This window comes from Petaurus breviceps, unplaced genomic scaffold (genome assembly GCF_028583685.1).
Source record: "Petaurus breviceps papuanus isolate PSGF00001 unplaced genomic scaffold, PetGlider_PUasm1.0 67, whole genome shotgun sequence".
Taxonomy (NCBI): domain Eukaryota; kingdom Metazoa; phylum Chordata; class Mammalia; order Diprotodontia; family Petauridae; genus Petaurus; species Petaurus breviceps.
The window spans coordinates 5,509,305-5,523,895 of record NW_027186446.1 but is presented as its reverse complement, the minus strand read 5'-3'; the positions used below and the strand labels follow the sequence as shown (position 1 = coordinate 5,523,895).

Here is a 14,591-nt window from a genome sequence, read left to right as displayed (position 1 = left end):
AAAAAAACATTCTTATATTTTCAGAACTGATTTTATTTGGGTAGGTAACTGACTGAGGGAGTCTCATCTGTAACCAAGATGGAATTCACAGTATGATGTTACATTCACACTTTAAAAATATATCTGTATGTACAGGAATTTGTAAATAGATGTAAACATACATTACTTTCCAAGGTCCGGTTTTCCATTCCCTTGTCTCCCCCCACCAAAAAACAAACAAAAAAACAGCCCCAAATTAGGCAAAGCCAACCTGTCCAAAACAATTTTAAAATTAAAAGACTGATAATACCAGTTAAACCAAGAAACTCTGACAACAGCATCATGTATCACTGGAGAGTATTACTGAAGGAAAACAGTTTTGACTTTAGATGATACTGGATTATTTAAAACTTATTTTTCAGTAAAAGTAGGCACTGATTTTTAAAAGGAAATTTACTCCTTACAGATAACTATTGAGCCAATATGGCTGGTTAACATGTTCACTAGTATAAAGTAATCCAGTGCAGTAACAACTGATTTTAAATTAATCAAGTGTATAAAGTTAGATTATAATTGGCTTTGCAATAGCTATACAAGAAGCCATACTGTAGAAGGCTTACTGGAGTTCAAGTTCACCATTCCATTCCCTTTCTGTACTGCAGCTGTGTAGCATTATACAAAGTACCCTGCTGTTCAACTATTTTTTGCCATTTAAACTATACTTCAAAGGTAAGTGATTAAAAAAAAAAATGAAAAAAAATTGGTTTTTGAGTTTTAAAAAAAGGGGTGAGGGGGAGAAGAGGCATCATGTTATCTCATCCAAGCTGCACGTCCCAATCCTCCCACAGGAGGCATGCCAGGTGGGGGGATGGGAGGTGGCACCGGGGGTTGCCCACCTGGGGGCACAGCTGGAGGAGGGTAACTGGCAGGTGGCATCCCAAGCCCTGGAGGAGGGTGGGGAGGAACAGCATGAGTTGGAGGCAATCGTGGAGGTGGGAAGTTGGGGTTGTATGTTGGTGGGGGAGGATATCCAGGAGTTGGTGGGGGAATGTTGGGTGGTGGAAATGATGCTGGGGGAGGTGGGACAGGTGGTGGAGGGTTAGGAGGATATACGTGAGGATGGTATGGCAAGTGAGTGGGTGGTCCATATGCTGGAGGCAGAGCCCCATAGGCTGGTCCTTCTGTCTTCATCATGGATTGCAGACTTTGATAACCCTCTCCTGACATGTAGGAATTTGTAGTTGACATTCCAGTAATGTAGCTGGAAGGTGGTGGTGGTGGGGGGCGGTGAGGAAGAGGAGGTGGCTGATGTACAGGGGCAGGATGACTGGGAGGAGGAATCTGGACTTTTGGTAGATCTCCAGCCTCCACTGTGCCGGTCTGCTCGCCCTCTCCCATTGAAACTGCAGCTGTGAGGGTTGGCTTACGTTCTAAAGAGGAGAGAAAAAGCCAAAACAGGGATCACTATACAAATGAGAGATATAAGTGCTATATTCAGGAAATGCTTTGTCAAAAGTTACAACATTAGCTAAAAATAAATTACCAAAGGTCATAATCACATAGCAAAAGAAATCTATTTATACTTTTTCTGGTTTCTTTGAACATTATATATTTTTTCTTTTAATGTCAACAAACAGCTAAAAATAAAATGCCAGTTATTACAAACAGGATAGAATTTAGACTTACGTACAGGTTAACAATGACTTTCTAAATTATTAAGAAATAAGTTGCCTAAACAAGTTAGGCTTATGTGAAGTAGTAATCATAAAAAAACCTTTCATTTCTACATTGCTCTAAGGCCCCCTAAGTGCTTTCCTCCTGAAACCCTGTGAGGTGAATTATTCTTTTTGTAAGACTTGGAGATTACATGACTTGCCCAAATGTAAACAAGTCAGTAGAGATCAGAAGTGGAATTCAAGGCTATGTTCTGATCCCTACAATTGATCAGTGCAACATTTTTCCCAATCTGTCATGTATAAAGAAGGATATACTCACACTCATATGTCTCTTCTAAGAAGAGATACAAAACTATAAACTTGACACTGAAAGCCCTTCACAATTGGCTACCTCTCATTTCCAAGGTGAACATACATTACTTCTGCTTGCTCACTGCAGACAAACTGGCTCACTTGCTGTGCCCTGTACATGACAGTCCAGCTTTTCTGCCTGTGGGCCTTGGCAAAGCCTACCTAGCATGTGCTAATATTGCCTAATGCGCTGTTTCAACCTGGAACTCCCAATTTCCTCCAGGACTCAGCACACCACCTCCTTTTAAGAAGCCTTTTCAGACTCACAGTCAGTGTACATCCTCCAAATTACCCATCTTTATTTGGCGTGTATACATATGCATGTATATGTATGTAAACATAACACCTATGTAAATGTGCTACATCAATAGAATATAAACTTTTGGAGGTGGAAACTGTTTTCATCTTTTTCTCTAGCATGTTTTGAAATGTTTATTGATTCACAATCAAACTGAGTTCATTTAGACATTTCCTGAGCTATGTTGTCAGACCCAGTAATAGGTGGAGTGTATGAGGATGATGAGTCCACCCTCACGGAACTGATACTTGTAATGTCCTATATATAACGAGATGCTTTATGTTTCTCTCTGATCCAACCTGTGAAGATGGGCAGCATTAACATCATCATTTCCTTTTTATGGGGAAATGAGGGGAAAACTCACAAAAAGCTCATAAAAGTTAAGGCAATATGCTCAGTCTTAAAGAGCTAGTAAGCGGTAGAGAAAGGATGCAAACCCAATCAGACATCTGTGATGCGCTGGTTAGTTTTGCTGAATTTTTTTTTCCTAATAGTTATTATAAAGGACGGCTCTCCGGGAAAAGAGAGAAAAGATACATTGGGAAATGTAGGTGACAAAAACAAGAGACAGCAATAAAGATTACAAGTCTAAGGCTCCTAGGCTAACAAATGACAAGTGTACTTTTCCCCCTCCAGGCCGCTGAGAAACTCCTGAGGAATTTACGCTCTTAAAAGTATCTTTTCTTTAGGACTCAAATTTCTGTCTAGAATTCACTGTATTTAGGAGATCACAGGCCAGACCACTGTGAAATGACAGGTAATGGCCAAGCCTAAGTAACATCTATGGAAGGCAACCCTTTAGAAATAAAATCTCTACATGAACTATCTACTTCAGTGTCATGAAAGCTGAAGCCTTCATGTAGCTAAGGTTACATGAAACAAGATTTCCCAGTACAATTTTTCTAATATTTATTATTTTCTAATAAACAGAACAGAAATCTTGTTACCCTTGAAAAAAACAAGAGGTATAGCACTCCATCAACTAAGAAGTTAAAGGCTCAAATTATACCCCGTGAATGAACCATGGCAGCAGATTGGAATATTTCCTATCTACCAAACAGTTATATTGCTTCATTTACACTGGACTATATATGCCCTCGAGTCAGAGTGAACCCCTGGGGCCATTTATTCCAATCCATATGTGGTTATGAATTCCTAAAAAATGGTCACCCAGCATTGCTTTTTTAAAGACTTCATGTGCAGAGAGAAGCAACTACCTCCTGAGGCTGGCCATTTTGCTTTTAGATAGCTCCAATTATTAGGAAGTTTTTCTTATGGTTTTTCACTCTAGGTAAAAAGCTCCAGAACTTTCACATGAGAAAGACTGGTGGGAATGATCATAATTATTCAACTCAGGGTCTATTTTTTAAGAAATTTAGTCACTGGGTAGATAGGCATTTAAAGGCTAAATCACTGACAAAGAACACATGCAGTCTTCTCCCTCTCACAGAAACTCAGTTTTGTGTGAAAGTAGGATCAAAACGAAACAAAAATGTGAAAGAAACAGTTATGAATCTGCTGCTCAATTATTTACATTTCTATTTTCTGTTACATTTCCAGTTTTCTACTCAAAGAAACTAGTTACCAAAACCATGTAAATACTACTACCCAAAGACACTGATTTGGAGGTCTGCATATATATTGTTTACAACTAAGCTTCTCTTCTCACTGCTCCAAACAACCATTCAAGCCTTGTAACATACCTCACATTCCAGCAATCCAAGCTTCAGGAAATATTCTAATAACATGGGAAAATGATGGCAATATACTGAGGAAAAGGAGGGAATCCACATATGGAAATATCATTGGACTTTAATTCTGTTAAGAATTTGTAAAATGGGGAGGATCAAATGAGATATTTCACATAAAAGGCTTTGTAAATAATGAAGTACAGTAGAAATGTCAACTCTATTATTAGTTCTATTAAAATACTATCTATACCTCACTCAACAAAATAGAAGTGTTTCTAAAAAATGTTTAAAGAATAATCTTTCATCAACAATGGTTCCAGAAAACAGATAATGATGTTATGCCTCCTACACCTCCTATATGGATGAGATGTTGTATATATTTTTAGATGAAGTAATCTGGTGTTTTTATTTAATGGTGTGAGTTACAAAGAAAGGTTCAATTTCAGTAGGAGAGGGTGGGGAAAAAGTATTTCTAGAAATGACTTTGACAAAAAAATAAGAGGCATTCATAAAAACATTACAAAAAAAAACCTTTCAACCAAAATATTTATATTGGGGAAAAATTCCAGACATAAAGAGATTGGGTCATCTTAACTGCCCATACAATCCCCTCAGTATAACAGAGTTTTACTCACCAATATCTGGAAGGTGACCTAATCAAACAAGTTACTGATGCTGAAAAATGGAATATGAATAAACAAGAGTACTACAGACTATTCACCATCCCTTATAAAACTTTGATTGATGTTAACAATTAGAATGAGGACAAGGGAGCTCAGAAACCACTCAAAAATGTCCTGACCTTGACATATGAGAGATCTGTACAAGGATCATACCATTTTATAGTATCAACTGTTTTACAAATCTTTCCAGAGGACGACACAAAATTACAAGCAATATCACCTCAATAAAACAGAAAGAAATAGTGAAAGGGGAAAAAAAAAAAAAGGAAGAAAGCATGGTGTGAGATATATCATGACATGTCACGACAATTTCTGTAACACATTTCTTTATCAATTTAAGTGGGACCACTGAATCTGGACTCTTGATAGCTCAGTCCCCAGAGTGCCATACAAGAAAATAGAAATGGCAGTAAAGGTGGCAAACAGGTGAAACAGCTGGACCAAACAAAGAAAATGCAGAGGAAACCCATGCTGCAGGCAACATGATTTTGAGGGCACTTAAAAGCAGATAATATTTCTTACTGGAAAAAAAAGGAACAAGAGAACACAGGTAAGTACTAACTCCCTCTTTGCCTATTTTCCCATTCTTATAAAAATCTCTCAAGGAATGATCTATGCAAGAACCAGAGGATTATAGAAAACATGAGAAGAGATTAGGCAGATTTTCACAAGAAATATTCTATAGTAGCCTCTATCTTCACAGTAACAACTGACTTAAGAATACAGTGAATACAAAATTGCACTTTGTCAATTATTTAAAAGCCTAAGATTTGGTTGAGTGAAATACATCCTTAAGGGACTTTCCTCCAATAAAAATCTTTCCATCCAATACATTCAAATCTCAGAAAAACTAAACAAGGGACAACTCTTCAATAATCCTGATTATCAAAGAGGAATACAACAGAGACATAAGCTTGCTGATGTCTCTCACTGGCATGCTGAATGTCTAACACATAGCTCAAATGGAATAGGAATTCCCTATAGATGATAAGGTCCTCCAGGTGTTCCTAAACGCAGATGCCATCAGCATGTCATCAAGTTCCATAACATAAGAGTACATGATGACTCAAATAAGTCCAGCCTATAAATAAGTCCCCTGCCAATGGACAAAGAAGGACTGATGTCAAGACGCTGTGATATTCAACTGCATAGACAACTGGTATCTGTCTCTCTCTCTCTCTCAAGAATCAAAATTGTGGGTAAAATATACGGCATGTATAAACAGCACATCACTAAGTTATAGAAGATCTTATATAGATGATGTATGACAAGAAAACGAAATTAAATAGTCATGTAGGAAGTCTGAGAACACTGAAACACTCCTACAGTCAAGTGTTATTATATTAAAAGACCTAGAACACAGCCTCCACCTCATTGAGAGGGTTCCCCATGGAAGGGAATATGAATAAGATGACATATAAGGACATGAATAAGAGTTATATAGGATGAGAAGGGATAGGGTGGCTTGCTACCTATACTATTAGGAGTATACAAACGAATGAGATCACAGAGCCACTAAAGTGCATCTGGAGTGTATAGAGGGCTCACTTTCCATCCAATGTTAAAAACACAGAATGTGTGCTGAAGCAGCAAGTTGCAAAGAATGCCCTCTTCCATTATTTGATAATGAAGCAGCCCCTCTTCTTGCCAAAGCCAAAGTCTCTACATTATGCCCTTGATTACATCCTCCCTGCCCCCTACATTCTCCAGCCTATCTTCCTCTGGGTAACGGTTCCTTCCCTACTGCCTTCAAACAGGCTTAAGTGCACTCATCCTGGTAAAGCCAAACCAAACCAAACGTCTTCACAAGACCCTACCGCACTCTTATGCTATCTATCATCCCTCATCCCTTCTCAGTCAAACTGCCAGAAAAAAATGTTTACACTGATTACGACTTCCTCTCTCCTTAAGTCTTTGTAGTCTGGTTTCTGACACAACTCAAATGAAACCGTTCTCTCCAAAATTATAATGATCTTGACTGACAAATCTATGTCATATTCTCAATCATTCTTGACCTCTCTACAGCATCTGACACTGCTCATCACCCTCTCCTCCTGCAAACCGCATTCTCTTTGTGTGGTTAAAAACAGCACACTCATCATTTATATTCTGACCCCTACCTGCAAGCATACCATGAGGTTTTGTCCTGGAGCCTATTCTCTTTCCTCTTTACACAGTACCTCCAATACCTCCCATGGGTCTAATGATCATCATGGCCCCATTTTTCTAGTCTGCAACATTTGTAACTTCAGTGTTATCCTCAACTCCTCACTCCACATATCCAATTAGTTTCTACATCTTGTTGTTTCTACCTCTCCAACATTCCTCTCACGACTCCTTTTTACCATGCTTGTATGGTAAAAACACAACCTTTGTTCGGACTGTGGTCTCCCATTTTCAAGTTTCCTCACCATTCCACTACATTCTCCACATGTTTTCCTTAAGTGCAGATCTGATCATGTTACTACAGTATTCAAATTCCAGAGACTGCTTATTGGTTAGAGATAAAATATAAACTCCTCTGTTTGGTTAAAAGCCTTCAGAACTTGGTCCCAATCTACCTTTCCAAACTCATTTCTTCTTCCCGCACTCTCCAGTCCAATCAAATTGGTTCTATTCTTCACACAACATTCCATCTCCTGTCACTATGGCTTTATGCTTGCTCTCCTCCAGACCCAGAATGCATTCCCTTCCTAACCTCTGCTTGTTTCACCAAATCCCTCTTTTATCAGAAGTCTTTCCTGTTACTCCTGATTCCTAGCAACCTCCCTAACTAACCCTGTATTTATTCTATGTTTACTTATATAAGTGCATATACATTTTAAAAGAGTGTAAACACTTTAGGAGCAGATTTTTTTTCATTATTTTTGGTTATTATATACCCACTCTTGGCACAGAGTAGGCAAAATAATCTATGGGAATCCCCAAATAGCTGCTGTGATCTTAAGCCACTTGAAGAGGCATAGTTTCCAGGGCCTGGAAACTTTCTCATTGTACTCTGCCACAGTCAGATCAGGTCATACTCAATTTGTGGTGTCATGTTTTAGAAAGTGATAAAATATCAGCAATAGGCAAAAAGTAATACCTTATGAGGAAGGAATGTTTGAAGAACTAGGGATGTTTAGCATGAAGGATATACTTCAGGGGGATGTGATAACTATCTTCAAGGAAGAGGGGTTAGACTTGTTTTGCTTGGTTGCAGAGAGAAGAACCCTGAACAACTGAGCAACAGGTACAAATATGAGCCTGATGTCAGGAAACACTTCCTTAACAATAGGACCTACTGAAACCTGGAAAAACTTTCCCTAGGGAGTTAGCAGGTTTCCCCCTTAACTTCAAAACTGAAGAAAAGATTCTAGGATACTAGCATGGGTTGGATCAGACTGTCGGTTATATTTCTTTCAACTAGGAGATGCTTATTTCTATTGTTTACCAAATGAAATATACCATGGTTTCCTGCCTGTTGCCTACCTTCCAAGGTTATTCACATCCTGGTTTTACTACCTAAAGCTGGCCTTTTACACAGAACTGTTTAAAGGCTAATGGATCACTTGTCAGAGGTCCTATAGATGACATTCCTGTATTAGAAGGAGGTTGGTCTAGATGCCCTTTCAAGGTTACCCTCTACTCTTAAACTTCTAGCATTCTATTTTCCTCGACTTCTTACCATATAGCACTGCTTTAGTCTTTACACCTTTGCACATTCTATTCCCTACCTAAGAATGCACTCTCCTTTCTAACTATCCAGGTTCCACTAATATTCCAGCCCAGATGAGGTATCATGTTCTCCATTAAGTTCTTTCTGATGACTACAGAACATACTAGTTACTTTTCTTTGAATTCCATTAACACTTATAGTTCACACCACAATTATCATTGGTTACATCTTTCTAACTAGAATGATAAATTCTTTGGGGGCATGGGCTATGTTTTAAGCTTCTTTCATGTTTCCTATAATACAAAGGTAAACATACAGTAGATGCATAATCCATACTTCTTTCTCAATTAGGGAGACTGTTTTTTTAAATCATAAAGTTAACTTTTTTTTTAATTAGAGTAACCATGGGAATTTACAAGTAAAGTAAAAATGTGATTCTGCCTCCAAGAAGTTATCATAAGCCCCAGTGGGATAAATTAGGAGGAGCATGGATATTACACATGTCTGATATAAATTTTAAACACATACTATATGCAAACAGGCACTGGACAAATGCACAAATGTACTATGCAACATAGCAGATGGAATGAGTGTCATTAAAAAATTAAAGAGTTTTTTCTCAGACATGCACTGAAAGAAGTTCAATATTGGTAGTGATTCTTCTCCAGCCCCAATATGGCTCCTATTATCTTTTTAAAAAACTACACAGATTTCTGTCTCAAGTTTAACACTGCATCTAATGTTACCTCAATTGTTATTCTCAATAGGGAGCAAGAAGTTTCCCAAATAAAGAAATCTAAAAATTACAGCTACCTTGTAGTGATCTGGAAAAATGGGCCATGAGCTCTATAAGGATTTCTCTATAAAATTTACCCTAATATTCACTTCATTATTGTCTGAAATTTTAGAATGGGAGAATTTGGGGAGTAAATTGGTGGTTATTATTGGGTTGCCTTGTGCTCTACACAGTTACTAGGCAAGCCCATCAATAAGAACTAAAAGATTATTCTAACTTGGAACTTCACCTATGGGCTGGTTTTCATTACAATTTTCCTTGAAAATAATTGTGAAATTAATGTTAACTACTATCCATTTCCTCTTTCTGATCTACAATGATTCAAAGATTCATAAAATTAGAGCTAGAGGTGACCATAGAGGTCAATTAATCCAATCTTTTTTTTTTTTTAGAGGGCTATTGGGGTTAAGTAACTTGCCCAAGGTTACACGGCTAGTATTTTTTTTGTGTGGGTGTTAAGTGTCTGAGGCCGGAACCGAACTCAGGTCCTCCTGACTTTGGGGCCGGCGCTTTACTCACTGTGCCACCTAGCTGCCCCAATCCAATCTCCTTTTAAAAATGAAAAGGGGCCTAGAAAAATTAAGTGACTTGCCCAGGATTGCACAGGTAGTGATAAGAGGTGGGATTTGAACCCAGGTCCTTTGATTCCAAATCCAGTACTTTCTCCAGAGTAACCAATCTGTCCGAATCTTTCTTAACAAGATAAAGAAAAAACCTGGTTGCCAATGAGCTAATCTCAAAGGAAAACTTACCTGGAGGTGGATGTACAGGTAGTATTGGTGGGTGTGTGGTCTCAATTTTGGGGATTTTAGATGGTGGTGGTTCTAAAAAGAAAAACTGTATTAAAAAGCCACCCATACTTCTGCATGAGAATAAATTTTTTTTTCATACTGGGCTTTTAGGAAAAATTACTGAAAAGTAACCATATATGGCTTCTAAGGAAACTTTAGAAAGGATCCACTTAAACCATTATACATTTATCTTTTAGTTAAAAGGACAAATTATTTGTCAAAAAGTTCTTCCTAATTTTCCTTAAACAGCTATTTTAAAATTTTAGTACTTGAGAAAACCCCTTCAAATAATTTTTGGAACATATCATTAACACCGCGAAAAACTCCAGAGTTCATTTATAAAACCACTTCAACTATTTGGCACACAGCTGAGACTAGGGAAGTAAATAAGGCCCTGAATAGCCAAAAGAAATTTCAAAGTCCATTCAACTAAAGTTAATACATTTCTGTTCAAAGGAAAGATCCTCCTCAAAGTTCTCTCTCAGAACTAAATTACTCTTGTTTTTACCACAGTGAATTCAACAATATTTTATTTTCAATTCACAAAATATCAGAATAATGTGGAAGGGAGGGATGGATGTTGGTACCTGAGGGACAGGCACACTGGTAATAGCAGGAAATGATTATTCTCAGCAAGGAAAGAGACAGAAAAAGTACTCAAGAATTTAAAAAGCACAGTAGTCCAGGGCCATTTAGTATGAGGGAGAGTAGTTCTGCTTTTAACTACCCCTAGAATATCAGAGTAAGCATACTAGTTATTATATATACAGTGAAAGTATATGGTATTTAATAATAATGGCCCTATGTCACTTTAATAGCCTTGTTTTGACTGTTAAGAAGCATATTATTTATTTTAGAAAGATTTTCAACCAATATATAAAATTTTTTTAATAGTTCTGAAGCCAAAAAAGAGTATAGGTCTCTCAAATTTTTACTCATTATGGAGCACTTCATTCCATGACAAAGTGGAACAAATGAGGAATAAACTACTTCAAACACTTTTCAGTCTTTTCATAACTTCTGAGGTTCCTCTATGAACTCTTAACAAAAATTTCACAACCTAAGGAAATGAGAGTTGGAATCAAGAGTCTTCTAATAAAAGGCCTGGCTTTTTAAGCGCATAGGAGGACTGCTACACATTTTGTTAAACAATACTCCTATTTATTTTATGTACACCCTAATATACTAATTCACCCTATCTCTGAGATTTAGCTGGCGTACTTTTAATACTTTGAAGCCCTTGTCTTTCATTAATTAATGAAATGGCATAACTCAGACTAGAGAACACTGAATTAGTTCACACACAAATTTGGGTACAAAAATATTTAAGCTTTTTTAATGTGACTTTTATTAGCTAGTTTATTACTAAGTACACATTTATCCTGCCCCCACTGCAGAACCCTGGTGCTTATTATATGCCTTCATTAGCAGAATGCAAACTCAAAGGAAGGGAAAAAGAAATAACTTCAGGCCCCTAGTATTCAAAGTTTAGGACTACTACTGTCCTGGAAAGAAAAATGTTTTCTAAAAGAAGCAATATATTTGAGATAGGCATTTTGATTAAAGTAAAAATTAAATATTAAAACAAATGAAATTACCTGCTGTCTTGTTGTCTTCTTTAGGAGAAACAACCTAATAAAATAAAGTTTTTAAATGTTAACTAAGAACCTGGCTTATGTATGGGGGAAAAAGGTATTTACCTGTTACGAGCAAGGTAGTAGTAAACAAAATAAAAACCAAAGAGATAAGATCATAGATACAATTTTTTTCCCTAGACTAGTCTATTTAGAAAAACCTACTGGGATTTATGTAAAGACTAACATCTGGCTGACGATGGATTCCAGCAGATAACAGTGTGTTCTTCCCTATTTTATTCTTCCATTTCAATTTGAATATGAGACCAAATTTACTGATTTTCCTAAGAATAAAATTTAGTTCAACTCTTACTCAATATACCCACCTACATGATGTTCAATGACAGTTTACTTCACTAGTAATTATTTTAGAAGCTATATTAAATAGATTTAGTATTATCTTAAATATCAAATTACATAGATTTCTGCACTGGAAGGTATATACTACTACCACTTTTTGAATTAGTATGATGAATTAAGTGTCAGAAAATCTGGTAGGGACTTTTGAAGACAAGCAAATATAGTACAGCACAGTGGAAAAAGCTCTGCTCTTGGAATTAGGAGACCTGGATTTGAGTTTCAGCTCTGACCAAATCATTTAACTACTTTGAGCCTCACTTTTCTCATCTGCAACACTGGGATGATACTTGCCAGTGTTCTCAAAGGATGCAAATAAATAAAGCATTCAGTAAACCACATGGTATTATGTCAAAAGAACTAATTCTTTAGTCCACCCTTCTTCCTAATTCAGGAAGTGCCTCTACAAGTAACAGGAGAAAACATTTAAACTAGTCACAAAAATATGAAAATTGTAGGTGAGTTGTCAGTTTGTTTAGCTTTATAAATTCAGCAAATCTGATTGCATGTACATCAGCTATAAAGAAGAACCATGATAAGTATCACCTGTGTAATGTTTACTTTTCTCTGTATTATATAACCTCTAAAAGCATTGGTATTAGAACTTTTAATCTCTAAAAATAGCCATAGAAAACAGCTGTCATGTTGCATTTTTTTCTCAGATCTCAATGGGAAAACTAAAAACTACAGGAATACAACCATTTTTCCTTTCTGGTCACAAAACCATGCTAAGAGACTGTCAAATGGCTTGCTAGAATACAAATATAAAATATATATAGCCTAAATTTGATCCCTCCAACTGGAAATTCTCAAAAAGAAATATGTTTGGCTTAATATGAATGGCTTATTCTCATGTTAATTTCTAGCAATCACCTTTTTCTTTTGTAAATGCTCATAAACTGTTTTCTTATCCATTTAAATAAGATACTAGAACCTATAGTTTTCAAGATATTCCCATTTCTCCTTTCTCAATTCTGAAAATAAAGTCAACCTATTGACTGTCTATAGTGTTTTGGTTTCTCTCTCTTCTGGATTTCTTAAAGAATAATGACAATGTTTCTTCATTCATATCAGTAAGTACCCTAGGAGGTAAGTAGTCTGTCTGGGCAGGTAAACCTGAATGACTTCTGAATGGTTAGGTACTCTTTTACAATGGAAAGAACAATGGATCTGGAATTTGGGTTCAAGTCCTGCCTCTGTCACTAACCATTTCTGGATTTCAGTTTACTCATCTATAAAACGAGAGACTTGGACTATATAGCTTTCAAGATCCCTTATAACTCTTAAGTCTATAATCCTAATATCTTTAACATTGAGTAAGATAATGATTTTAAGACTGTCACCACCATTTTAATATACATTAAAAAATTTAAATGCCAACAAAGATGGATTTGGGGGAATGGGAAAGGCAAAAGGTTTTCTCCATTTGCAAAATATCCAAAAGAACTTACCACTGATCGTTTAACCTGCCTGGGAGGGCTAGGCTGAGGAGATGGTTTCTTAGATTGTTGTGCTTGCTGCTGCTGCTGCTGCTGTGCTGTCTGCTGGGACTCTTTCTGTTGTGGCTGTGACTGTTCAGAACTTTGAGATTGCTGTGACTGTTGTACTGAGGGCACTTGAGGTGTTGACTGAAGAGATGGTGGCTGCTGCAATTGATGAGGAGTATGATGAGGCATCTGCTGTTTTCCTTGTGAATAGAGATCCAGGATCTGGTGGCAAATGTCTAAATAAAGTACAAAGATTAAGTTTATCTCAAATTGATATTGCGAATGAAATTCATGTTTAAAGATATAAAACCTAGACCATTTTTTGGTGTGCCTTTTAAAAACTAAGAGATTTCATATTTTTCTCAATCCCACATACAACTATTCATGAATAGGGAGGCACGGAACCTTTCTGGACCTCATCTGGAAACTGAGGACGCTGGATTAAATACTGAAGCTGCCTTCCAGTTCTAACATTATCTAGTTCTAGCTTCCTCTGAAATTCATAGGAAAAATGTGTATGTATGTGTGTGCACACACGTGTGCATATTTCAGAGAGAAAGAGAGACAGGAAGAGAAAGAGATAAAAATAAGGTTAATTCAACTTACACGCTTTAAGAGAAAAGGCAAAATTTTGTTAAGTTTCACTGAGACCATTATCAAATATGGCCAAGTTTACAGTACCTTCTAGTACATCAACAGGTACATCTTGAACAAACTGTTCCCACCATCTCCTGTACATTGGTTTAGACGTCCATTCCTGTATTTCAAATTTGCATAAACGGCCTGCCAAATACATGACTGCTACTGCTATGATCTCAGGTTCCCATTGTAGTGATAATGTAGTACACAAGCTAGAATAATAAAGAAATAGAGCTATTTTAAATGCAGTCATATAACTATATCCAAAGTTCACAGGATACCTCCAGTGCCAAAACTTGTGTAACCTCTTAGGAAGCAATTATATTCATGTAATTTAAAAAAAGAACATTTTTTATCTTATTTTTATCAATGAATTGTTTTTATACTGCATTCACTTCCAAATACATCCCTAATCCATCACCCTCCCCATTGAGTAAGTCCTAATAATAAAGATTAAAAAGGAAAAAAAGTCATTCATCAAAACCGAGCAATACATCAACTAAGTCTGACAGCATATATAACATACAGAAACTATCCATGTTGTCTTACTA

General features: G+C 36.7%; 1 protein-coding gene across 10 annotated transcripts in view; it reads right to left on the bottom strand.

Annotated features, from left to right (window-relative positions):
- Nucleotides 1-9: 9 nt before the first annotated feature.
- Nucleotides 10-14,591, bottom strand: part of LOC138173928 (cyclin-K) — a 269,034-nt gene continuing 254,452 nt past the window's right edge. For 9 of the 10 annotated variants that reach the window (XM_069103982.1, XM_069103980.1, XM_069103981.1 and 6 more), the window contains 5 exons: nt 14,083-14,252; nt 13,366-13,637; nt 11,522-11,555; nt 9,885-9,956; nt 10-1,409 (listed from right to left, as the gene is read on the bottom strand). In XM_069103982.1, the coding sequence (XP_068960083.1) occupies nt 790-1,409; nt 9,885-9,956; nt 11,522-11,555; nt 13,366-13,637; nt 14,083-14,252 (1,168 nt within the window). In that variant the 3' untranslated portion in view covers nt 10-789. The remainder of the gene's footprint in view (nt 1,410-9,884; nt 9,957-11,521; nt 11,556-13,365; nt 13,638-14,082; nt 14,253-14,591) is intronic. The other variant, XM_069103990.1, reaches the window with a different exon arrangement.